The sequence below is a fragment of the Ovis aries genome, chromosome 21 (assembly GCF_016772045.2).
Source record: "Ovis aries strain OAR_USU_Benz2616 breed Rambouillet chromosome 21, ARS-UI_Ramb_v3.0, whole genome shotgun sequence".
NCBI classification, from domain to species: Eukaryota; Metazoa; Chordata; class Mammalia; order Artiodactyla; family Bovidae; genus Ovis; species Ovis aries.
This window is the reverse complement of record NC_056074.1, coordinates 38,981,145-39,003,956: the sequence shown is the minus strand read 5'-3', so window position 1 is coordinate 39,003,956 and position 22,812 is coordinate 38,981,145. Positions and strand designations below refer to the sequence as shown.

The 22,812-nt window shown below is 60.0% G+C and overlaps 4 protein-coding genes and 1 long non-coding RNA gene across 15 annotated transcripts; 2 read left to right on the top strand and 3 right to left on the bottom strand.

Annotated features, from left to right (window-relative positions):
• Window positions 1-4,518: 4,518 nt before the first annotated feature.
• PPP1R14B (protein phosphatase 1 regulatory inhibitor subunit 14B) lies at window positions 4,519-6,912 on the top strand. The gene is given in 6 exon segments (XM_027959526.2): window positions 4,519-4,668; window positions 4,671-4,777; window positions 4,779-5,060; window positions 6,081-6,164; window positions 6,449-6,481; window positions 6,573-6,912. Coding segments are annotated over 6 exon segments (609 nt in total). The 5' UTR covers window positions 4,519-4,634; the 3' UTR covers window positions 6,642-6,912.
• Window positions 6,913-7,308: 396 nt separating this feature from the next.
• On the bottom strand, window positions 7,309-10,219 carry FKBP2 (FKBP prolyl isomerase 2). Of its 7 annotated transcripts, none has more exons than XM_027959527.3 (6): window positions 10,151-10,219; window positions 8,731-8,899; window positions 8,298-8,410; window positions 8,130-8,176; window positions 7,541-7,576; window positions 7,309-7,446 (listed from the first exon to the last, which is right to left on the bottom strand). In XM_027959527.3, exons 1-6 carry the CDS (start codon window positions 10,210-10,212, stop codon window positions 7,385-7,387), a joined length of 489 nt encoding a protein of 162 aa, XP_027815328.1. In that variant the 5' UTR covers window positions 10,213-10,219; the 3' UTR covers window positions 7,309-7,384. The 7 variants fall into 7 exon arrangements, with proteins under 7 accessions (XP_027815328.1, XP_042094281.1, XP_004019694.2 ...); XM_042238347.2 differs by lacking the exon at window positions 10,151-10,219 and adding an exon at window positions 9,654-9,786; XM_004019645.5 differs by lacking the exon at window positions 10,151-10,219 and adding an exon at window positions 9,745-9,786.
• Window positions 10,220-12,344: 2,125 nt separating this feature from the next.
• On the bottom strand, window positions 12,345-15,724 carry VEGFB (vascular endothelial growth factor B). 3 transcript variants are annotated; one of them, XM_027959549.3, is made up of 7 exons: window positions 15,415-15,724; window positions 14,845-14,887; window positions 14,305-14,501; window positions 14,086-14,159; window positions 13,855-13,890; window positions 13,371-13,606; window positions 12,345-12,778 (listed from the first exon to the last, which is right to left on the bottom strand). In XM_027959549.3, exons 1-6 carry the CDS (start codon window positions 15,472-15,474, stop codon window positions 13,393-13,395), a joined length of 624 nt encoding a protein of 207 aa, XP_027815350.1. In that variant the 5' UTR covers window positions 15,475-15,724; the 3' UTR covers window positions 12,345-12,778; window positions 13,371-13,392. The 3 variants fall into 3 exon arrangements, with proteins under 3 accessions (XP_027815350.1, XP_014958446.2, XP_060260062.1); XM_015102960.4 differs by having other exon boundaries at window positions 13,371-13,505; XM_060404079.1 differs by lacking the exon at window positions 12,345-12,778 and having other exon boundaries at window positions 13,573-13,682.
• A 490-nt stretch (window positions 15,725-16,214) lies between these two features.
• On the top strand, window positions 16,215-22,171 carry LOC132658350 (uncharacterized). Its single transcript, XR_009597837.1, has 3 exons — window positions 16,215-16,515; window positions 16,795-20,632; window positions 20,712-22,171. It is a non-coding gene; the product is annotated as an uncharacterized LOC132658350 (long non-coding RNA).
• Window positions 20,062-22,786, bottom strand: NUDT22 (nudix hydrolase 22). 3 transcript variants are annotated; one of them, XM_027959379.2, is made up of 6 exons: window positions 22,645-22,786; window positions 21,854-22,351; window positions 21,421-21,519; window positions 20,745-20,842; window positions 20,514-20,607; window positions 20,062-20,227 (listed from the first exon to the last, which is right to left on the bottom strand). In XM_027959379.2, the coding sequence occupies exons 2-6, from the start codon at window positions 22,331-22,333 to the stop codon at window positions 20,126-20,128; spliced, it is 873 nt and encodes a 290-aa protein (XP_027815180.1). In that variant the 5' UTR covers window positions 22,334-22,351; window positions 22,645-22,786; the 3' UTR covers window positions 20,062-20,125. The 3 variants fall into 3 exon arrangements, with proteins under 3 accessions (XP_027815180.1, XP_027815181.1, XP_027815178.1); XM_027959380.2 differs by having other exon boundaries at window positions 22,673-22,786; XM_027959377.2 differs by having other exon boundaries at window positions 22,752-22,786.
• Window positions 22,787-22,812: the final 26 nt, after the last annotated feature.

Genomic DNA, 22,812 nt, shown 5'->3' with positions numbered 1-22,812 from the left:
GGGCAGGGGCGGGGATATTACCAGAGAGCAGTACTTGGGCCTGGGGGAGAAGAGACCTGCTTGCCTTCCAACGACTCCTGCAGCATTTAGCTAAGTGCTGGAAAAGCCACTCCCACCCCCCCTCTCTGCCCTCACATAGCCTCACCCCCTCCACCAGCAGCTCGGTCCCCCTCCCTGAGAGCAATTAGCAAGCTAATGGGCCTCCCGCCGCAGGCGCCCTCCCCCCGTCCCTAGCCCGGGGAGGCCCGGCGCCTGCCGCCTCCTTTGAGGACCCAAGCACCCTGGCTTTGTAGAGCGAGCCCTGGAACAGCGCCCTTCTTGTTTCGCAGAACCCACTCCCAACCCCCACACCCCCAGCTCAGCCTGGAACCTGCCCCTGTGGGGCTCCCAACTGCAAACTGAGAAGGGGACAGCTGGTCGTTTTGCCTGGAGGGGTCAGAAGCCTCCTGGGTGTCCATGAACTAGGAGGGTTGAGGAGGGGCTCTGCCACGGCTGGCCCATAGCAGGTGCCCTGGAATCTGCGGCGTGCCAGGGACCTGAGCTGGAAGGCACATGGGCACTGAGATGGGTGGGGGCTGCAGCCCCTCCCGCAGGGCTTGGCTGGGGGGGCTCCTGCCTGGGGGCCCCTGTGGGAGCCCCTCCAATACAGAGGCAGTAGCAGCAGCAGGTTTAAAGTAGAACTCATCCAGAGGGGCCAGCCAAGTCACCTAGAAACCCAGAAAGAGACGGAGCTGTTTCTGGGGGAGGAGGGGTCAGTCAAGAAGGAGGCAGCCCTACAGGCTGCCTTTGCCCCAGGCTCTCAGACCCCCAAGGGGAACTCTGCCTGGCACTGGCCATCCTCAAAAATCCCCACCATGTTGGGCACCAACTCTAACCTAACAGATCTCCTAGCCTTTGGCCTAGGCCCTGTGGGTGCGATTATTATCTCCACTTGAGGCCCAGAGAGGGGAAAGGACTCACCCAAGGTCACACAGCTTGGTAGGAGGATTGCAGCCCTCTGTCTTGAAGGCCAGCTTCTGTCCTTTCTTCACTCCTTGCTCTTGAAGAGACAAAGAAAGCAGGACTGGACTTGTGATCCTTGTCCTCTCTCATCAGAGCAACAGAGCCGTACCCCTCAGAGACTCAGGGACCACGAGGTCTCACTGGGTAGCCATGCAGGGTAGAGATGGGCCTCTCCTCCCCCTAGCCTGGGTGCAGGTCTACCAGCCAAACCCAGTCTTTGTACTTACATCACCTTGCCCAGAAGCTGGAGGTTGTCAGAGGATGAAGTAGGCAAATGGGTATGAGATGATCCCTGGGTACTGGATATCTAAGGAAAGGACAGCAGATTGTGGAGATGCCAGGGAGCAGAGTGGAAAGGACATGGGTCAGCTCTGGGCCAGGGGGCCTGCCAGCCAGTGCCAGGGCCAGCAGGGCCTGGTGCCGTGGCCTGAGCTTAGGGGTAGAAGCTCTAGGCAGCAGCTTCTTGAAAAACAAGATGGGAGCCTGTTTCCTGGGCCTGAGGCCCTCCCCACCCACCGTGTCTCCGGAGGCCAGGGCAACCCCCATTAGAGGGCTTCTTCCTCCTTGCACACTTTCTTCCTGCCTTGGTAATGGTAATAGGGTTTCTCGGCAAGCCGTAATGGTGGAAGGAACGCAGTCTTTCCGGCCTCTACCCTTGATTAAGGGAGCGGTCTCAGCCACAGGACCCTCCCTAGGGCCTCTGCTTTAGGAAGTGCTGAAAGCAGCCTCAGCTGCTCTCTGGGGGAGAGGGGCCAGGACCCCAGGAGAGGTGGGGCTGGGGAGGCTACAGCCTGTGGCTGGAAGGATGAGGAGGACAGGAGGCTAAGGGCTGGGATATAGTCTTGGAGCACCGACCTCAGCCACAAATCACCAGAAGTCAGCGGAATCAGCCCCTTTGAAGAGGCTCAGGGTAGGTAGGTGACTGGCCCAGGGCCTCTCAGCCTAGGGCAGAGGCAGGATCTGCACCCAGTTATTCCACTCCAAGATTTTGTGCTAGGCAGTCAAGCCTCCAAGGCAGCTGCAAGCCATCATGGCCCTCTATGCTAACATAGAGTAGGTGGCCATGGGGAGGGACTGGACAGATAGGGGAGTCAGCCTGAGGAATCTGGGAGTGTCCTGGGGGTGGCACAGAAAGTGGAGAGAGGGATTCAGGAAGAGCAGCCCTGGCTCTGTCTTCCCTGTTCAGCCTAGAGACCCCTCAGGGGACACCATGAAATTTGGAAATGTCAGGAGACCTTCACACTAGCCTTGAGGGGAGGAGGGACAGGAAGATCACTGCTCAGGGTCATAGCATCTGGAGGGACAGAGCTGGGACTGGTCCCCAAGTCTTCACCACCTATAGGTTTCATTCTCACAGCAAACTATAATATTATAGCCTCCCTTTTTACTGCAAGCCTCCCCTGCCCCCACCACCCCCAGGCCTGAATCAGTGCTCCAGTTTAAAAAGAGCAAACCCACCCCAATGGGGTAAGGTGGGGCATGGTGGGGAATTTGGATCTGGTAAATGGCTTCGCCCATCAGGTCAAGTTCAGAGTCAGAAGCCAGGCTGGGGATGGGACTTTCTTAGAAAGGGTGGGTCCTGCCTAAACCACAGGAGAAGGGTCAGCCCTTCCCTGGCCCCTGAGGCTGGTTGAAGAGAGACTAAGGCCTGAGGGGGGCTGGGGAGGGAGAAGGTATCAGCCTATCACTGAGCCACATGAGTCATGTGCCCCCTGCTCAGGCCTTCAGGGAGAAGCCCACTGGCATGAGTCCTACCACCACCACCACCACACACGCCATTCTCAGCCACTGCCTTCTCCTTGTCTGTACTCTCCAACCTCAAGGTAAGCCTAAAGTCCTGGGCTTCGGTGTGTGTGCAACTGCTGTCTCTGGGGTCGCAGAGTCAGCACGACTGAAGCGACTTAGCAGCAGCAGCAGCAGCAGCAGCAGCAGCATCACGCCAGCTGTATGAACCTGGACCAGTGTCAACCTCTGTCTGAACCCCATCTGCTGCAGAGGGTGTCTCTGGCATCCAGAGGGGCTTGGACTTAGTGTCTCTAGGACCTGGAGACTCTGCTTGGGACTGCAGAGGGTGAGCCTGTCCTCTGTGTTCTGTGGAAGCATCTGAAAGAGTTGCACAATCTTGTGAGGCAGAAGGAGCAGTGACTTTGTGTCAGGGGGCCTGCGTAGACAAGCTGAGCTCCATTGCTGTCTGGGTGTGTGACTTAACCTCTGTGGTGCAATCACTGAAACTTCCACGTCCTCTCCTATTTAATCTTTGCCACAACCTTCGGAGGAAATGGAGGCACACAGGAAGCCTTTCATTCGGTCATTTGTTCAACCAATTAAACACCAACTATGAGGCTGACCTAGGTGCTGAGAGTTCAGCAAGTCAGCTAATTTGCCAGATCCATGTGGTTTGAAGCTGAGCGGGTCCACTCAATCATGGGTATCAGCAGTAAACAAGGGCCAGACAGGTCTCAGCCTCACAGAACTCATAGCTGAGAAATGCGAGGCGGACAATGAACCAGTGAATGAGAGACACTATTTAAAAATATAAAAAATCAAACTGGCTGCGGGAACAAGGCACAGGGTCTACTAAAGAGAGGTGGGTCCGGTAAGGCCCTTGTGAGATCTGAAGGATAGAGGAAGCAGTAGGGCTGGGATCTACCGGAGAGCTTTGAGGTGCCCTCACGCTAGAACCGACTATGGGGAACTCGTATTAGGGTCAGCAGTTATTATTATCTTTATTATCCTGAGTACTGGCTCCTCCACTTCCCAGTTCTTTAAGCCTCAGTTTGCACACAAGAGATTGCGGGGTGCAGAAGACCGCGCCCTGTGGAGACCAGCCCTACGAGGGCGCTCCGAACAAGTTTTCCCCGCCCGGGCTCCGCTGCGGGGGAGGGGCGGCCATGCGGGGCAGGACTCTGTGAACTACATTTCCCACAATCCCAGCCTCAACCGCCATCTTGGCCGGTGGGCGGTGGCTGCCTGGGGTCTAGCCTTTCAGGGCGCTCGGCCGTCTCGGCTCACCCCCAACCTAGGCCTCCATCGTGGGGTGCGCGGAACCCCAAGGAGGGGGGCGTCCAGCGACCTAGGCAGCGCCTGTCCGTCTTCTCCACCCCTCCACCCCCGGGAGCCCGGTCCACGTGTCTGTCAGCGCGAAGACGCCTCTTGTCCCCCGCTGGCCGCGGGCCGGAGGACCCAGAAGGGAGGGGGGTGGCGCTCCCAGGTCTCCTCCTCGGACCTCTGTCCTGTATACAGTGCCCATTCCCCTCCATTCTCAGGCGGCCCCTGTTTTCCTCCACTGAGGACAGAAGACTAGGTTCCCCATTGGAGCGCAAATCCTCGCACCGGGTGCTTAGAACGCCTAGGGGTAGGGCAGGAAGGTGAAAAGGGAGAGAGGACAGCTAGGCCCAAACCTCGAAGGACTAGATCCTCCCCTATCCCCTGTCCGGGGGCGGGGTAGGGGTGAGGGGCAAGCCGCAGGACTGGCCCTTTAAGGGGGTGTGGTCGGGGGGGCGGGGGAAGCGATCCAGACAGAGAAAGCGGCTTCGGCTGCGGCGGCTCGGGCGGCGGCCGCGGGGGACAAAGGGCGGGCGGATCGGTGGGGAGGGGGCGGGGCGCGGCCAGGCCAGGCCCGGGGGCTCCGCATGCTGCAGCTGCCCCCGGGCACCCCCGCCGCCGCCCTCGCCGCGGAGCCGCGCGGAGCCGAGCTCACGAGCTAACCCGAGCCAGCGGCCCGGAGCCAGCCGGCGGGCGTCCGGGAGGCGGCGGCGCAGGGAGGGGCCCGACGCGCGCACGTGGCCCCGGCGGCCGCCATGGCGGACAGCGGCCCCGCGGGGGGCGCGGCGTTGGCGGCCCCGGCCCCCGGACCGGGGAGTGGCGGCCCAGGGCCCCGCGTCTACTTTCAGAGCCCCCCTGGGGCTGCAGGCGAGGGCCCGGGCGGCGCGGACGACGAGGGCCCAGTGAGGCGCCAAGGGAAGGTCACGGTCAAGTACGACCGCAAGGAGCTACGGAAGCGCCTCAACCTGGAGGAGTGGATCCTGGAGCAGCTCACTCGCCTCTACGACTGCCAGGTGTGTCCCCCACCCTGCGCCGACACCCTAAAACCGGTTCCGATTCGGGCCTCCTGGAAACCCCACCTTGAGCCCGCCTGTCACCCGGAGTCAGTGGGCACCCTGCTTAAGCGCGCTCCTCTGCTCTCTGTGCTCCCCGCCCCCCATGTATGCTCTTTCTTGTCTGATCTAAGTCACTTCTTTCTTATTCGCTGCCTTGGACAAGAGACCTGGGACTAGTCTAGGCTGGCTGGGGAAGGAGAGCTACCTATTGCTTGCTAGCCTAGACCAATTTAAGGCACTAGCCAACCCAGTTTTTGGGGTTTATGTGTCTTGCCTGTTTCTAATGGGCTAATTTGGAGTCCATCTTGGCATGGGGGGCAAGCTAGCCCACTCTCTGGGTTCTGGTTCTCCACCCTGTGACTCTTTCCTTGCTCAAGTGGTGACTCAGGCCCCGGGGGCCAGGGTGGAGGAGTGGGCTTGCCCTGTGCTGCCTACCCTAGCCCAGCCCTGGAATGCAGTTGGCTCCAGACAGGAGAGATGCTTCCTCGGGGAGGAGGGGTGGCAGGCACCCCCTCCCTCGACAAAGCATGGGCTCTTTGTTTCCCCTTTACCAGGCCTGGGTCCTTCCCACTGACCCCTCACCCTTCACTTCCTCCCCACTCCTGGGAAGCTGTGACAGGTGTTTGGGGGAGGGGAAGGGGGCTGTGATGAGTTGGGGCAGCTGGCCCCATTTGTGCTCTGGTTGAGATGGGGGGCATGGAAGTTGGGGAGACACATCTGCAGGGTTCCCAGGCTAGGATCCCCACCCCTAGCCGTCTGGCACCCAGGGTGCCCAACTGGCAGGGACAGGAAGCTCCCCCCCACATTGGGCAGTTTGCCTTGGCACAGGCCTGATCTGTTTTCTTCCTCGGAGCAGCTGCCGCTGTCTGCTGGGCAAAGAGGGCTGGCTCCCGTCTGCAGTAGGGCAGGGGCCTCAGCCAGAGCCCCTCTCTCCCAACTCAGGCCCTTGTCTCTCCCTCCTCCCCCACCCCACCCCAGGAAGAGGAGATCCCAGAGCTGGAAATCGATGTGGATGAACTCCTGGACATGGAGAGCGATGATACCCGGGCTGCCAGGGTCAAGGTAAGAGGGCCTGGAGGGCAGCAGGGCCAGGTCAGGGGAGCAGAGGCTTGAGGGCTGCAGGGAGGCAGTCTGCCCATTGTTGGGTCGGCAAGCCCCCCTTGATCTTCGGCAGTCAGCTCTGTGAACTTCCTGGACTCAGCTTCAGCCTCCACCAAATGGGGCCAGTGGTACTTGCCAAGCTGTTCAGTAGCCGTGGCATCTCCAGTGCCTTGGAAGAGGGAGTGGGTGAATTCTAAGTCCGTGTTGCAGAGACTCAGTTATCCTTTCTCCCCATGCCCCACTAGGAGCTGCTGGTTGACTGTTACAAACCCACTGAGGTAAGAAGTTGTTTCCCCAGAGGGTGGGGTGAGGAGCCTAGGGTCCTGTCCTCCTGGGGTCTGGTCTCCTTAATGTCCTCCCTCCCTCCAGGCCTTCATCTCTGGCCTGCTGGACAAGATCCGGGGCATGCAGAAGCTGAGCACACCCCAGAAGAAGTAAGGGTCCTCGACCCAGCTGAACGGTGGCTCCACAGGACAATCGCTGCCCGCTGACCTCGTAGCAACAGCAATACCAGGGGGCCCTGCGGCCAGGCCTGGTGCCACGAGCAGGGCTCCCCGTGCCCCTGGCCCAGGGGCCTCTTCCCTGCCCCCTCAGTTTTCCATTTTTGGGGTTTTTTATTATTATTAAACTGATGGGACTTTTTGTGTTTTTATATTGACTGCGGCGCGGGCCCTTTAATAAAGCTAGGATACGCCTTTGGTGCAGTTCACAGGCTCGCCTGGTCTCTTTTAGGGGGGACACACTGCTCTCCAACTGCTGCCAGCTCAGCTTCTCCCCAGGTGACCGCAGGCCTTCCTGAGGGCCACGTAGCCATGGCGATAGCCCAGTGCTGGCTCCCAGACTAGGAGCTGGAAGTGGCTGGGGAGCTGGGGAGGAGCCATGCTACTGCCGGCAGGCAGGAATACTCTTTTACCTTCTGGACAAGGGCCACCATACCACCCAGGGCTTGGCCATTGTGACCTCCATGCTACTGAGCCTACTACACCCCAAGGTTCTGTAGCCTGGAAAGGAGAGTGAAGGATGGGAGGGGGCCGAGGGAGAGAGGAGGCTGAAGCTGCGGTTTCTAAGTCTCTCAGGGCCCACAAAGAAACACAGGCTCACTTCATGGGTTTTAAGTTTGTTTTTTCTTTAAACAGTCTGGTCCCTGATGGGGGCCTCTCCACCGCCCCTCTCCAGTTTGGCTACAGTTCTGAACGTCGCTCGATTTTGAGCAGTTCCACCTCGAACACCAAGGTTGCACCACCTGCAGGGGAGAGGTGGGAGCAGAATGAGAACTAGGGCCACCTGGAGATGGAATGGATGAAGCAGATGGGGAGGGGGGCAGAAAGGTCTATTACCTGGAATCTTCGGGGGCGCTCCCCGCTCTCCATACCCTGCCAAGATAACACAAAGAAACAGAATGAGCTGTGGACAGGCAGAGTGAGGTGTTCTGCAGACATCCAGGCTGACGCTAAGCCTCTACCCATCCTAGCACTAGGCCAGAAATGGAGATGGGAAAAAAAAACAAGGGAAAGTTAGTCGTTCAGTCGTGTTTGACTCTTTGCAATCCCATGAACTGTACCCTGCCAGGCTCCTCTGTCCATGGAATTCTCCAGGCAAGAATACTGGAGAGGGTTGCCAATTCCTTCTCCAGGGGATCTTCCCAACCCAGGGACTGAACCTGGGTCTCCTGCATTGCAGGCATCTTCTCTACCATTTGAGCCACCAGGGAGATGGGAGGGGGCTTGCAAAAGGTCAGAGAGTTGGCACCAGAGCCAAGTGTCCCAATGGTCTTGCCCTGTCCTCACTGCTGGACAAGGCTAGACTTGGAAATGGCATGGATTGAATGAATAGAGTGGAGATGGATGCAGAGACTAAATCAGCCTTCACCCTTACATGGATAATACACCCTGAACGCCCTATCCCCACTCCGAAAGAGCCTCTTACCCAGCTCTGATGGAATCACCAGCTTCCGCTTTTCCCCCTCACACATCCTGCAGGATAATACACATTCAGCATGTGGTAACAACCAGGCTCCTTGCTCCCTCCCCCCATCCCTGGGGCTTGCCTCCCAGGGTTTACCTCCTGGACCACAGCCATGGCCCCACGACTCACCCTAGCAGCCCCTGGTCCCAGCCCTTGATGACCTGGCCTGTGCCCAAGGAGAAGACAAAGGGCTGGTTCTGGGGCAGGCTGCTGTCAAACTCTGTTCCATCTTCTAGTTTCCCCTGTGAGACCATGGGAAGGCCAGTGAGGAGGGCGGTCTGCTCTGACACCCCCACCCCCAGTGCTCTTCCCATCAAGGTGGCACCCCACAGCTTTGGTGGCCACAGTCCTAGCAGGAGACAGAACGTTGGGCAGCTCACAGTACACTGTCACTGCTTGCTGATGCCAACCCGGGAGTAGACAGTGAAAAGCAAGACAGAACCATGCACAGCAGATAAGAAGACTTGCCCAAGAGATCCACCTTTTGGCAGAGAAACTTGGCTCCCAGTTCCTTTCAGGTCCCCAAAAGCCCCGCCCCCCAAAGCTCCACCCCTTCACCCACCGTATAGTGCATGTGCAGGACGTCCCCTTTCCGCGATTTGATGGGACAGTGGTCTACCCGTTTCTTGACTCCGATCTGCAGCTTCCGTTTGCCCTCGGTCCCTGTGGCCGTGACCAGGGCGCTCAGGCAGATGGACAGTACTGTCAAGACCCAGCTCAGCCTCATCTCTCTGTGGGAACAGACCCCGACCAACCAACCGGGGGAGAGGAACGGGAGGGCATGGAATACCGGCAGGTACCCGGAGGATTCCACCCCACCGTGGACCCTGCCTGCCCCTGGGGATCCCCTTGTTCGGGATCACCGCCCCCTCCCCCAGGCTCCACGGCCACACTTACCAGTCCAGTGAGAAGGGGGCTTGCCCGAGGACCCCAGCAGCGGGGAGAGGGGGTCAGGGGAGGCCACAGCAGCCAGGGTCCCGCCCCTTTGCTCACCCCCTGCCCTTCCGTCCCTCCCGATTCCCAGCTCTGCTCTTCAATTCCCACCCGTCCCCTTCCGCAAAGTCCAGACCCTATCTGGCTGCAGAGCGGTTGCCCCGACCGGGCGACCCCATTCACGCCACACCCAGTTGCCTCCCACCCAGCACACCCACACATCTGCGGCTGCCGCAGGGGGTCGGCCCCGAGGCACCCACACGTCGCCACTGGGTGGCTCCGGGGAGCTCTTGTCCTCCGGGGGTACCCCCCAGGCTGGCCCTGTGCCTCCGCCCGAGGCGCCGCCCCAACTCTGAGCCCTCGGGGGCCTGCGGGGCACCCAGACTGGTCCCGTGTCGGGTGGCCGCCGAGCCCGCTCCACCCACACCACCTCTCCCGGGGGAGTTCTAGGCCTACCGCGTCCCCAGGCACGGCCACCGCGGAGACCGCCCCCGCGTGGACGCCCCGGGCCATTACCTGGGCCTACCCCTTCGCTAGGCTCCTTGGCCCCACCTTTTAGAGGGCGCGGTTCCGCCCCCGACCCTGTAGCTCCGCCCCCGACAGAACTAGACCCCTTTTCCTGGACCGTAGCCGCGCCACTCACCGGCTGAAGCCCCGCCCCCAGCGCCTGGGTTCCTTCTTCCTCGGCCTCCAAACCCGAGGCTCCTCCTTCCGCCTCTTCTAGCTCCTCCTCCAAGGGCCAGTCTCCACCCCGCACCGGTCCTGGCCCCGCCCCCAGGCCTCGAGCCCCGCCTCCCACCGGCACCAGCTGAGAGGTTCCACCCGCTGCCGTTCGACTTCCCGCCCCAACTCCCGGAGCCCCGCCCCGTGAGGCGTGAGAACCCTCCCCCTGCGGCATCCCCGGACAGCGCGGAGCCCCCCAACAGTCAAATTCCTCGTGACCTATCCCTCGTTGACACTCGGAGCCCCAGCCCGCTCCTGCCCCGCCTGATCCAGCCTTCCCTCTTGTACCCCGGCTCCCCCCAGCCCGGGCTGTGGCCCCCGCTCACCTCCTCGCCGCGCCCCCGGAGTCAACCCCAGTCGTGCCGCCGTCTCTGCGCAGGCGCGTCATCGTCGCCACCAGACCTGGCCACGCCGCCCGCCCTCATTGGACCGTGCAAAACCCGCGGCCAGACGCCCACTGGGGTGGTTTCTTCCCTAGCCACGCCCCTTCGGCACCATGTGACCTATACGTCACGTCCGGTGGCTTTGTAGTCCTTAAGGTGAGGTGAAGTGACTTCCGAAAGGACCGAAGGCACTTCCGTTTGAGGTGAAATTAAGGTCAAGCGGGCGCGGGTTCCCGGAGGGGGTCTCGAGACGCCATTTTATGTCGCCCCCAGCTTGACGCTCCTGATTGCCCTTGGGCCTCTTCTGACCCATAGTCCTCAGTTGCTGTGGAGAGCCTAGCTTCAGAGTGAGCCTTGGGTTTGACTCCTGGGTCTGCCACTCATCGACTGTGTGACCTTGAACAAGCTTCTTGGCCTGGTGACTCTTGGGCTTGATAACATCCACCCCACAGGGCTCCTGTGGGAGTCCCCCAGTAATGTGCACAGCTAGGCCCACAGCAAATGCTCTTAGCTTTTTTCTCTTCCAGCATCCAGGCCTGCTCCTACCCGGGGCACAGTAACCCTGGGTCATGACTGTAGCGGTCTGACTGGGTCCATTCCCCATACAGACTTATTTCCAGTCACTTCAGCACCCAGGAATAAACGTGTGTGCTTAGTTGCTCAGTTGTGTCCGACTCTTTGTGACCCCGTGGACTATCGCCCACCAGGCTCCTCTGTCCACGGGATTTCCCAGGCAAGAATACTGGAGTGGGATGCCATTTCCTACTTAAAGGGATCTAACCTGCATCTCCTGCGTTGGCAGGTGGATTCTTTATCACCGATACACCTGGGAAGTCCCACTGAAGTAATGAACCTGCAGTTGTGCTTAGTGGCTCAGTCATGTCCGACTCTTTGTGACCTCATGGACTGCAGCCCACCAGGCTCCTTGGTCCATGGGGATTCTCCAGGCAAGAACACTGGAGTGGGTTGCCATGCCCTCCTCCAGGGGATCTTCCCAGGGATTGAACCCAGGTCTCCCACCTTGCAGGCAGACTAAACCTGCAATTGAGAGGCAGCGAAACCTAAGTTTAATGTCAGGGAGACGGATGATCTGAGGCCAAATCCTCAGGTCAATCAGCTTTTCCGAGCTTATCTCCTCAACTGAAGAAGTAAGATAATCCCAACACTGACCTCAGAATTGAGGGCTAGGTGAGAAGACGCACATGAAGCACATGCTCATTGGACAAGCTAAATGCGTTTGGGAGGTAGTAGCTAACGGCCCTAACCCTCATCTGTCTCACTCTAATTGAACTCTCACACTTTTGGTAACAGCATAGCTGTGAAAAATGATTTGAATGTAGCAATCACTTGTCAGAAACCGTCTCTTCTGGTTTAACGCCACTCTTGGTTTGAGCCTAACAAGATCACTACCCCTTCCTCTATGACTTCAGAGAAGGCCTCCATTAGGTAGCTGCTTTGGGTTAAACTCTGCCCTGAATGTTCTGCCCTGATGGGGCAAAGTACGGGTACCCAAGGTTGCCTTTCAGTTCACCCCCTCCCCTCACCACTGAGCCCTACGGGCACTAGAGGGTGCAGGCAGAAAGCTGACCACTGAGTTTGGGCTGGGTCAGATAAACGTCAGGAGAGTACCAAGTAGAGCATGGGGAGGGAAGCCCAAGGTGCAAGGGAGGCAAGAGTGAAGACTGCAGTTGAAAAAATTTGGAGTTAAGCTACATGAAGCAAAAAGTTGCAAACAGAGTGTAGCCTGGTAGGGAAGATGAGTGTTCTTTTCTATTACATTACTCTTAACTTTCTTGGCACCCAAGGGCCCAGACCACAATGATCATCTGCTCCCTCTGTGTGAACGTGAGGCTCAGGATGAGGGGCAGTGACAGCTGAGGGCATTCGGCAGAGCTGAGTCCCACCTCAAGCTCACTGGCCATCTCCTTCCAGAAAGGAACCCTTGTGATGGACACAGGGGCAGGACCCATTAGCGCAACATGAAAGTGAAGGATGCACGTTTCTGTCACTGTGACCTGTTGTGGGGAGGTCTTTGGACCTCATCTCCTCCAAGCTCCGTGTCTAGGAGGCAGAACAACACAGACATTCATGTCCAAACCAGCCAGCCTGGACAGTGACAGACAGTGACACAGGCAGGGACAGTTCCTTCCATCTCTTTTATCAGGACTGGGGTTCACAGTTCCTGCGCTGAAGCCCAACTCCCACATTTTTGTAGCGGATCGGGGTCTTCTTAGTGAGGGGACAGAGGAGCCAGCTGTTAGATGCTCACTTGTACAAGGTGGTTAAAATCTGAGTCGGGACCCCATTCTCTTCCAGGTTGGTATGTGACCCCCTTGGTCTCCTCATCCAACTCTGTCCACATTGTTGGATGGCAGCCTTGGGGAGACAAGGGGCAGCTGGAAGGCCCTTCGAGAGGCCCAGGTCCCAGAGGAGCTTCTGCCCAGGCTGAGGTCTTGGGGACTGGACGGTTCTCACCAGGCTGCGCTCCTGCCCTCTCTGGGGGGAGGGCTGTGAGGCTAGGGGCCCCACTGAGTCTGAAAAGCAGTTTGTCACCTTCGCAGCTTCCGGCACCTGAGAAGGGAAGAAGGGGTCTGTTCATACTGGCACCAAAGCTCAGCCCATTTCTCTAGACGCACCCGTGTGTTACCCTCTGTGAACCCCATCCTCCCCTAACACTCCTGAGAAGCCCCAGCTGGCCCGGCCCACACAATGCCACCCCATGACCCCGCTGTGGAAGGGAGGAGTGGTGAGAAGTGCCTTGGACGAGGCTGGACCAGGGTTCCACTACATCTCCTGGCCTCCCGGAGCCCGTAAGGTAGAGCATCAACGTCTGCTATAGGCGTTTCTGAGATGGTTCAGAGCCGGAAGGCTGTCTTCCCATTGCCACTCCTGGCGATGTTACCTCTTCCAGGACATCTCTAGCCTCTCAAAGACAATGTCAGGTACCGCTCACCACAGCCCTTGACATCCTCTGTTGGCATCACGTGTCTGACTCCCGCATTAGAACAGGAGCCCTGTTTTTGCTGACCCCAGTGCCAACTAGGTGCTGGGTCAATATTTGTTCAACCCGGTCAAAGCTTCCCTTTCCCTGGCTCTTCTCCCACTGGCTGGCTCACCTGGACCTGCTCCAGGAAGGGCCTGGACACCACTCCCGACTCCTCACCTGCAGGTGTCTGGGTTGAGCTCTAAGCCCCGCCCTTGACAACGGAGGAAGCTGCGGCGTCGGCAGCGGCAGTGGCAGGTCCGGGGGTCAGGGCGCTGGCGGCGCTGGGGGCAGCGTGGGCAGAGGGGCCTGGGGCTGGAGTGGGATGGGTGATGTCAGCTGGGGAGGGTGCTCCAGGGGCAGGGTCCCAGCCCGGAACAGAGCGGGGCTGGGGACGGTGGTGGGGAGTGGAAGCCCTAGGAGGAGAAGCAACATGTCTCGGGTGGGAAGGAAGTCTTCCCAGGGGCTGGGGTCAGGGAACAGCACAGAGTCCTGGGGAGCAGAGAAAAAGGGGAGGAGGGTGGGGACAGGCCGGGGGAGAAGAAGGAGGGGAGGGGACCACAGCTTCCTGACACACCCTAACACCCCCTGCCCCAGCCACATGTGACTTTCTGGGCACGGAGCCTGGGCTCCAACCCCAGCCCAGCAAGAGCCCGAGACTCACCTGTCTGGCTTCACAGCACTCTCTCGTTTTTTTGGTCTGAAAAGTAAGAGAGACGGACAGAGACAAGGACAGAGAGGATCAGGAAGCCCAGCATTCTCCACTCTCTCGCCCTCGATCCCAGGCCTGCCTGGCTCCACCCTCGGAAACCTTGTCCCCGCTGCGGTGCACCGCCACACCCAGCGCCCCCCAAGCCTGATCTCTGCGAACTCCGAGGTGGGGCCTCCCTGGCACCTGCATTCGCACTGGCTGTGTTCTTCCAGGGACATCTCCCCCAGCTGACTGCTTGGGTACTGGATCATGAGGATCTGGGCTCAGGAGAACAGGGAGAGACACAGTGAGAGAGGGCTGGAGGGGTGAGAACACCTTGCCCACCGCCCAGGGCTCTGGCCGCCACCCCCTCACTCCCCAGAATGCCAGCATCCAGCCAGGCACACTCCCCCGGCCCCCTACCTGCATTCGGACTTGGTGCTGCCCAGTGGGCACGCACTCCAGGCCATCGTCAGGGCAGCAGCCGCCACAGCGCTGCACTGTCACACAGCTGGGCACCAGTTGCTTGGCCACAGTGCCCATGAGCTCCATGTTCAGGGGCACCACCACCTCCCGCGGCTGGCAGGTGGCACGAGCATACACGTCTATCCATGACACCACTAGGGGTAGATGCGTAAGGGTTAAGTGGCCCCAGGGTTTCCCGCAGCTGCCCCCTGGCTCCTACCCCTGCGTCCAGAAGCTGTTCTCCTTAGTTCCCCCGTCACAGCCACCCTCCCCTAGCCCCTGCTTCTGCCCACCCAATCTGTCTTCCTTGCCCTGTTCATCCAGATGCCAGGCATCCCACTGCCTCAATCTGCTCTTCTGTGAAATGGGCAGAATTAAAGAGTTTGCATCTTACAGAGAGGCTGTGATTACACAAGATGAGAAATACATGGAGTCTGCAATCAGGGCTGGAAGCAAATGTTCTGAGCGCCAGCTGGTGCAAAGTTCTGTTACTATTACCTTTCTTCTGGTGACCAGGGGCATCAGGCTGGGAGACGGGAGCCTGTAGGAGAGAAGAAACCTAGACCAAGATGCACTCCAGGAAAGGCTGGCAATGTCTTTCTCCCCAGGGCTCTGCCCTTGCAGTCAGGAGACTTCAACTCCCCTCTGACAGTTTTCTGAACTGCTCTGTTCCTGGGGTCACTCTAACTTTACCTGACCTCTCCACACTACCTGGGACCTGCCCCGGCTACTACCCGCCAGGCCCACTCTGGCAGCAGCATCGAATCTCCAAGCCTGGGGTCCGGGCTAGTTCTCCAGGCTCCAGATCAGGAAGGGGCACAGTGGGCGCCGAACCTCGTCCGCCAGGCACCGAGGCGGCCCCGCCCCCGGCTGCGCCCAGGGGACGGGGTGGGGCGGGGGAGTGGCCCCGGAGTCGGGCGGGCGGGCGAGGAGGAACTCCTCCCGGGGGATGCCCGGGCTGGGCTCCCGAGACGCCCCCGTGGATCCCCAAGAACCCCGCGTCTTCCCACTTCCGCCAACCTTGAGAGAGGGCACGGCGCGCGGGCGGGATGTCGCGGACGCACGTACCTGGGCGGGGGCCAGCTGCAGGAGCACGGCGAGCAGCAGGCGGCGGAGCAGGGGGCTCATGGTGCCCGCGGGGGCCGCGCGCCGGGGGCGCCCGCATCGCCCTAGCCGGGCGGCGCGGGAGGCGGCGGCAGCCAGAGCCCCATGGCGCGGGCCCGGGCGCGGAGGGCGGGGGCCGGGCGCGGGGGGCGGCTCCTCCGCGGCCCCCTCCCGAGCCCTGGGCGCAGGCAGCGCAACGCAACGCAGCGGCGGCGGCGGCGGCGGCGGCCGGAGGAGCCGAGCGGGCGGGCGGCCGGTGGTGGCGGCGGACGGCGGGGGCGGCGGGGGGCCGGGCCCGGGCTGGCGGCTCATGTGACCCAGACACGCGCTCCCCACCGGGCCGCGGGGCGGGGGCGGGGCGGGGGAGGGGGGGCGAGGCCGCCGGCGGGGCCCGCCCCCTCCGCACACACCCCCCCCCCCCCCCTCCCGCCGCTGCAGGGGAAAGGGGATGCACCGCCCAGGGGGCCGGGCTCCCGGGTTGCCGCCACCAAAGCCCGGAGGGCGGGGCCGGGGCGGGGGGCGCTGGGCCTGTAGGAGGGAGCCAGACGAGAGCTCTGAGAATCACTTTATTGCACGCGTTTTGGGGCGTGGGGCGTCCCATAAGGGGGCACCCTGCAGGCCCCATCCAAGGAGAGCTCTCCAAGGTGAGCCGCTCAGGGGCCCGGGGGCACGATCCCGGGGCCTTGGGGCGGCCCGGGTGGTGGCTGCAGCTGCTGCCTCTGCCGCTGCTCCTGCAGGAGTCTGGCTCTGTTGGCCCTGCAGGAAGAGCACCTGGGTGGTCGGGACTGGGATCCTGGGAGGTGGTGCCGGCACAGGGAAGGGAGGGCAGGAAAGAGCTAGGACAGACCTGGCCCGGGCCCGAGTGTCGTTGTAGATGGCTGTGATGATCCTATCCTTCTCATCCATGAAGCTACGATGCAACTGCTCCAGCTTCCTGCAAAGGGGTTACAAAGAACACTGGGACCCCCAATCTCTGCTGTCCCCCAAGTCTCACTCCCCTCCCCTCCACTCCAGAGTCGCACAGCTTTACACCTGTGGGGACCGCAGCCGAACTGCCCGTGCTAGGTGAGGAGACGGGCACAGAGTGGTCGGGACTTGTCCAGGGTGACCCAGGTCCCTGACTGTCATGACAGCAGCTCTGAACGTCAGAGAGGTCCTTGAAGGAGACTAGAAAGGTTTGTTCTAACTCGATCACTGAACTAGGCACACTGCTAGCAGTAGGCACTGGCCTTTAGGTGTCTCTACTGTTGAAGCTCAGTGGCATGGCATGCGTGAGAGGGTGGCAGGAACGAATGAGGGCAGTTGCTGGCAAGGCCCAGCTCGACCCGTTTCCTTCTTGTGCAGGCTTTCCAGTTGGCTCCAGCACTCTGGCGATCAGCACCGAAGATTTAAATTCAAATGATAAAAAACTGAAGTAACACGAGCTCTTAGTGCACAGCTGCCTTTGCCAAGTCAGAAGGGGGCTCTGGAGGAGACCAATTTCATGCAGTTCTTGGCTTGGGACACACAAGGGTGCAGGTCACAGGGGTGGTGGGGTTAGGTGGCTGACACCCTCCTGCCCCCTGCCCGTCTCCCTAGGGACACACGCACCTGAAGGCGACGTAGTGCAGGCCCATCCCGGCCAGCATGATCAGGAGGCAGTACCCTAGCACTCGCCGGTTGTGTTTGTGCTGCTGCTGCCTGGACTCTGGCCCCTGAGGCCTCACTTTATGAAACTGGGCCCAGTATTGTTCATTGGGGGGGGCCCCAGAACTGCTTGGAGGAAGAAGGGACAGTGTAAGGACGAGCCCATCCAGACAGGCCTCCTGGCTCCTGCTCCCCAGCCTTGTCTCACCCTGCCACTCCCTTCTTCTCTCTTTTCACGCCCCTTCCTGGGACTCATCCTGATAATGTCCATACCCAAGGGCTCACCACTTGGGGGTGGTGAGCTGGGGGCTGCACTACTGTACCTGTGTGCCTGGTGAGCAGACCTGGGGTGGGCTGCGGTTCCTGGAGACTTTGGGGAAGCTGCCGAGCGGAGCTGGTGGTCATAGCTGCGGCGGCTCTGCTCACGGCTCAGCACTTGGTATGCTTCACTCAGCTCCACAAAGCGACTGTGCAGGGCTGGGTTCCCGGGGTCCCGGTCAGGGTGCAGCTGGGGTAGAGCAAGACTCCCCTCATCTCCCTTTCCATGCCCCTTCCCAGGACCCATCCTGATAATGTCCACCCCCAAGGGCTCATGTCCTTCCTAGAGGCCCTGCCTGGGGAATGACCCTCACTCTCAGGCCTGCCCATCCCTGTAAACCACCACAGTCAGGAAGCACAGACTTCTGCCTCCTCCCCTTGTATAAGTCCTTCTCAACCTGCTGCCTGGCTCTCACTGTAAGTCCTGGATCCAACTTTCTCAAGAGCAGGCAGGCCAAGAGAACCAAGCCCAGCCCATCAGACAGGCCTCCTGGCTCCTGCCCCCCAGCCTTTCCTCCCATGTGGGCAGATCTCTCCCTGTGGGGCACCTCCCTGTCCCTGTGAATGCTGAGGGAATGTGCACCAGCCAGCGTGAGCTTCTCAGCCCCGTTTCTGAGAATTTGAAGCATACCCCATCTGGCTCAGACTTCCCTTCCCCCTCTCCACTTAAAACCACTGGTACCTCTTTGGACTTGGAGAAGAAAGCTCGTTTAACTTCTTCAGCGCTGGCACCAGGCTGCACTCCCAAGAGTTCGTAGTAGTTACTGGGGCCAGACCTGTGGAGAGAGGCCCAATCCTGCCAGGGCTAAGGAAGACACAGGGATACCCCTTCCCTACCCACTTGGGCCACCCTTTGACTCAGCATTCTGGTGCTCAGGGTTGAGCCAGGTACCAAGGATAGTCTGTAAATCATCCCTCCCTATTTGAGTGTTCCAGGTATGGGGCAGATCAAAATGTCTCCAAGTGTAGTTTTCAGACTCCTTGCATCAGAAACACCTGAAAATTATATTTTGTTTTTGGTTTTGATCATGTTTTTTAAAATAAATTCTTGGGATTCCCTGGCAGTCCAGTAGCGACGACTCAGGGCTTCCACCGCAAGGAGCCTGAGTTCCATCCCTGGTCAGGGGAACTAAGATCCCGCATGCCCTGCAGTGCACCCAAAAGAAAAAAAGAAAATTCTTGAGCCCCACCTCATTCCTGCAAATCAGAATCTCCAAGTAGGGCCCAGGAATCTGCAATTTTGTAAGCGCCACCCCCCACCCCCAGCGCCGCCCCCTGCAGCCCTCCTGTGTTATGCACAGTGATGCTTAACAACACCTGAGTTGTAGGAAGGGCACTGGGTTTGACTTGGGTTCAAAATTTTGGATCTGTATGACCTTGGGGGTTATTCCTTAATCTCTGATACTGTGTCTTCAGCAGTGAAGGTGAGAGTAACCCGACAAATCTGTAAGGCGCCTGACACAGAGCTTCCCTAGCACCTAGCGAAGCGCCTAGAATCGGGCGGGCCAGCAACAAGAACCTAATGAACGACCGGGCCCGATCCCGGGGGCCCGACTCACCGCTGCCGGGCGGCCGCTGCGAAGAACCACATGGGAGGGTTGAGGGGCCACAGCCGGCATAGGCGCAGGGGCAGCATGGCGGCAGGAGGGCAGCTGGTAAAAAGAGACCACAAAGAGGAGAGGGATGGGACCCCCTGAATCGGAGGGAATGGGGAGCGGGGTGTACTGGCCCTGTTTAGACGCGAACGAAAACTGAAGCAAGCCCGGGGGGCTCAGGGGCGTTTGGAGCCTCCTTGCTGAAGACCAGACCTGGTTCTGGCCCCGTCCCCGCCTCTGCCCCGTGCGTCCAAGGACGCCCTCTACTTTCGTCTGGGTGTCTGGACCACTAGCCCGGGACGCGGAGACCCCCTCCCCACCCTGGGAGTATTGGGGGGACGGGTGCAGGAGGAGCCACACCAAGCCCCGCCCTCATTGCACTCACGGACTCCGCCGCGGCCGCCGTTTCCTGCTCTTACCCAGGCCCCGCCCCCGCACTCTTATTGGCTTAGACACCCAGACACGCCCACAGACCAAGGGGCGTCCCTGCGGCGAAGCCCCGCCCCCGAACGCCTATTGGCGTTTGATGCCTCGCCCAGGCCGGAGGGCTTGCAGAGAGGCGCCGGTGCCCACCCGGGAGCCGGCGGGACTGGTCCTGCTCTGAGTGAGGCTTTCAGCTCAGCCTCTGTTGATCACGCCTTCGGACGTAACTGTTACTCCACTCTGCACCGAGACGCATTTCACAAAGCAGTTTCCACCCCGTAAAGTGAAGTGTGAAAATAAGTCGCTCAGTCGTGTCCGACTCATCGCGACCCCGCGTAGCCCGCTAGGCTCCTCTGTCCATAGGACTTTCCAGGCAAGAATAGCCATTTCCTTCTCCAGGGGATCTACCCGGCCCAAGGATCAAATCCAGGTCTCCTGCATTGCAGGCAGATTCGGGAAACCCTTCCACCCCATAGTCAGCCTGGAACCTCACTGGAACCTGGCAAAGGGGCACGGCCCTCAGCTTGCAGAGGGGAAAACTGAGGCTGGGCCTTTTTTTAACCCAAGTCACTTGTCCTGTCTCTCTCATCCACCTTGGGCTCTCCCAGTGGCCCCCTCTGTCTCATGGAAACAGCAGATGCCAAAGGAATCCAAGAATAAAGTCCTTTATTGTCTTCCGAGCTGTGGTGATAGGGCTGGGGACTCCAGGAGACTCAGGTGGAACTTCCCTGGACCCGGTTGTAGAGGAAGATGGCACCTTTGGCTGAGGGGCAGAGCTCAGCCCACATTTCAGTCTCCTGCAACCTCTGCATACTCTGTGGGGAGAGACAGTGAGACCCAGACATCTCAGAGTCAGGTTTCTTGTGGGAGCTGTGCCCACAGTTCCTGAGCCTCAGAGCCTCATGTTAAGGGAGCTGAGCAGGTCCCTGGCACTCTCCTTTGGGCTGAAGGCAACCCCATGAGGACTTCTGGCTCTAGAGAGAAACTCTGAGACCTGGGAGCCCCGTCTGACTCAGGCCTGGGAGACAGACGTGCATCACCAGGCCTCTGCAAGCCCCAACCCAGCTGCTTATCCAAATGACACACTTTGCCACCTCGAACCTGTTTCTCCACAAAGATGATTCCTGTGGATTCGTGGGCCTCAGGTCCCCCACTCATGTAGTGTCTCCTCACCTGCTCAGAAGTCAGGCTGCACCTGGACAGGATGTGAGAGTGGCCTGGTGAGTGCTTAGCCCCTGGAGGGTCCCTGTGGAGCACCAGCTCCCTCAGCCATGCCCCTCAACCACCCACCTACTCCAGGACCCAGGATTCTGTCCCCCAGAGATCACTCACTGGACGTAGAACTCAGCACTGGCACGGCCGGCACTGGTCTCATTGCAGGCGATGCCCAACAGCAGCGGCTGGCTCAGGGTGAGTGGCGGCACATTCACCTGGGGCCAGGGGTACCACCTGTCAGTGCCCAATTCCCACATCCCTGCCCCCTCAATGAAGAACAGCATGTTACCCTAGTACAGCATTTTACAGTTTGTAGTTCAAGTGCTGAAAGTCACAGAAAGTCCGATCTTGGGCACATTCATTTCATGTGGGAAAACGAACTGGAGAGATGGAACAGTTTGCCCAGAGTCACCCAAGGGAAGTTGCTTTAGTAACTGGGACTCCTATTTATCCCTCTTTCAACAAACCTGGTGGGGAAGTAGGCAAGACATTTATCATTATCCCCACTGTAGGGAGGAAAACCCTGAGGCACACAGAGGCAAGGGTTAGAATTCCACTTCAAGTGTGCCTAGCTGCAAAGCCAAGCTCTTTGCTCAATGCTGGATGCCTAGGACTTCCCTGACAGTCCAGCAGTTAGGAGTCCTGTACTCTCACTGCCAAAGCCCTAGGTTCAATCCCTGGTCAGGAAACTAAGATCCCACAAGCCATGTGCCAGTCTGGAGCTGTGGAATTCTGGCTTGTTCTACCTCCTCCCTCCTTGCCCACAGCTCTGTTCCGCCTGCCCCTCACTCACCTCATCACAGATCTCCTGGAGGACACTGGAGAAGAGCTCATGCACCACCAGCTCCCCAGGGAGGTCCTTGTGCAGGGGGCTGTCACCTGGGCACAGGGCCTGTGAGAGGTCAAGCTCAGTCTCTGCTCCCCTCTTTCCGCCCTACTTTTCCCCCACATTCCCTGGCCCTGAGGGCCACTTTCTCTGACCCCAGCCCCCTTTTTCCAGATGCGAAACTACAGGTTCGGCTAGGTTCTCAGTCCCCACCCCCAACCCCACCCCCAGTTCCCTAGCTTCCCATGGGTCTGGGGCAGGATTCAGCGGAGAGGCTGAGAGGCTACCCCTAAGAAGAGACTTTGGAGAAGCACCAGGCCAACTCCCCTTTTAAGAGATGAGGAAGACAATGCTGAGCTTTGTGGCTCTTTGTGCCTCTGCACCCAGCCTGGCATCTCACCTGAGGCTCAGGATGCCCACCGGGCACGTCCACCAGCCCAGGTGCCTCAGCCACCTGGCCAGATCGGCGCAGGAAGACAAGGAAGTCATCAGCAGTGGCCAGTGTAGCGCCCACGCCCAGGGGGTCCGCCAGGTAGGCTTGCTTGTCACCCCAGTCGGTGGCCCCCTGCTGTCGCAGCCAGGCAGCTGAGCTGGCCCAGTTGGTCCCCAGGAAGTCTTGATAGGAAGTAAGGCCCAGGCGCAGGAGCAGCTGTGGCCCTGGCGAGCCAGTGGGCGCCAGTGTGGCGGAGTGCAGGCGGAACTTGGGGGCATTAAAGAGCCAGGGCTGGGCCTGAAGCCGGCTCTCCCAGATGGCGGTGATGGCCTTGTCCCCTCCTGGCAGTGGGCGACGATCATAGGCTGGGCTCAGCTCAGCCCGAACCTGCTTCTCAGGCAGCCCCCCGAGGGGGCACTGCAGCAGCAGGGACACCTCAGGGTCCATGGCCTGGTGAGGGCAGTTCTGGGGATGACACAGCCAAGACTGTCACCTCGGGGGGCCCACAGCCTCCCTTGGGCGCGGCAGCTGGCCCCCTCTGTCACAGACTTCCTGAGGGTACCCAACCCCCCGCCCCCCAGCCCTTCTGCACTCCCCTGACCACTCCCTAGGCAGTAAAATGTCTTATCATCCCAGCAAGAGCTCCGAGGCTCCTGCTACCAGACATCCCTTAGACTCCCTGGCATCCTTACAACCCAGAGGTCCTGGGTCCTGTCTCCCCCGCCAGTGCCCCTGTCTCCCCAAACCAAAGGTCTTGCCTCCCCCCAGTGCCCCGTCTCCGCAAACCAAAGGTCCTGGCTCCAACTCTAGACACACCGGGACCCCTCCCACCGTCTGGAAGCTCCAGCTTCCAGCCGGCACTCACCGGCCCACTCTCCCGCAGGCTCCGCCCCTTTCCTCAGAACGGAAGTGCCTGCCTACTTCTT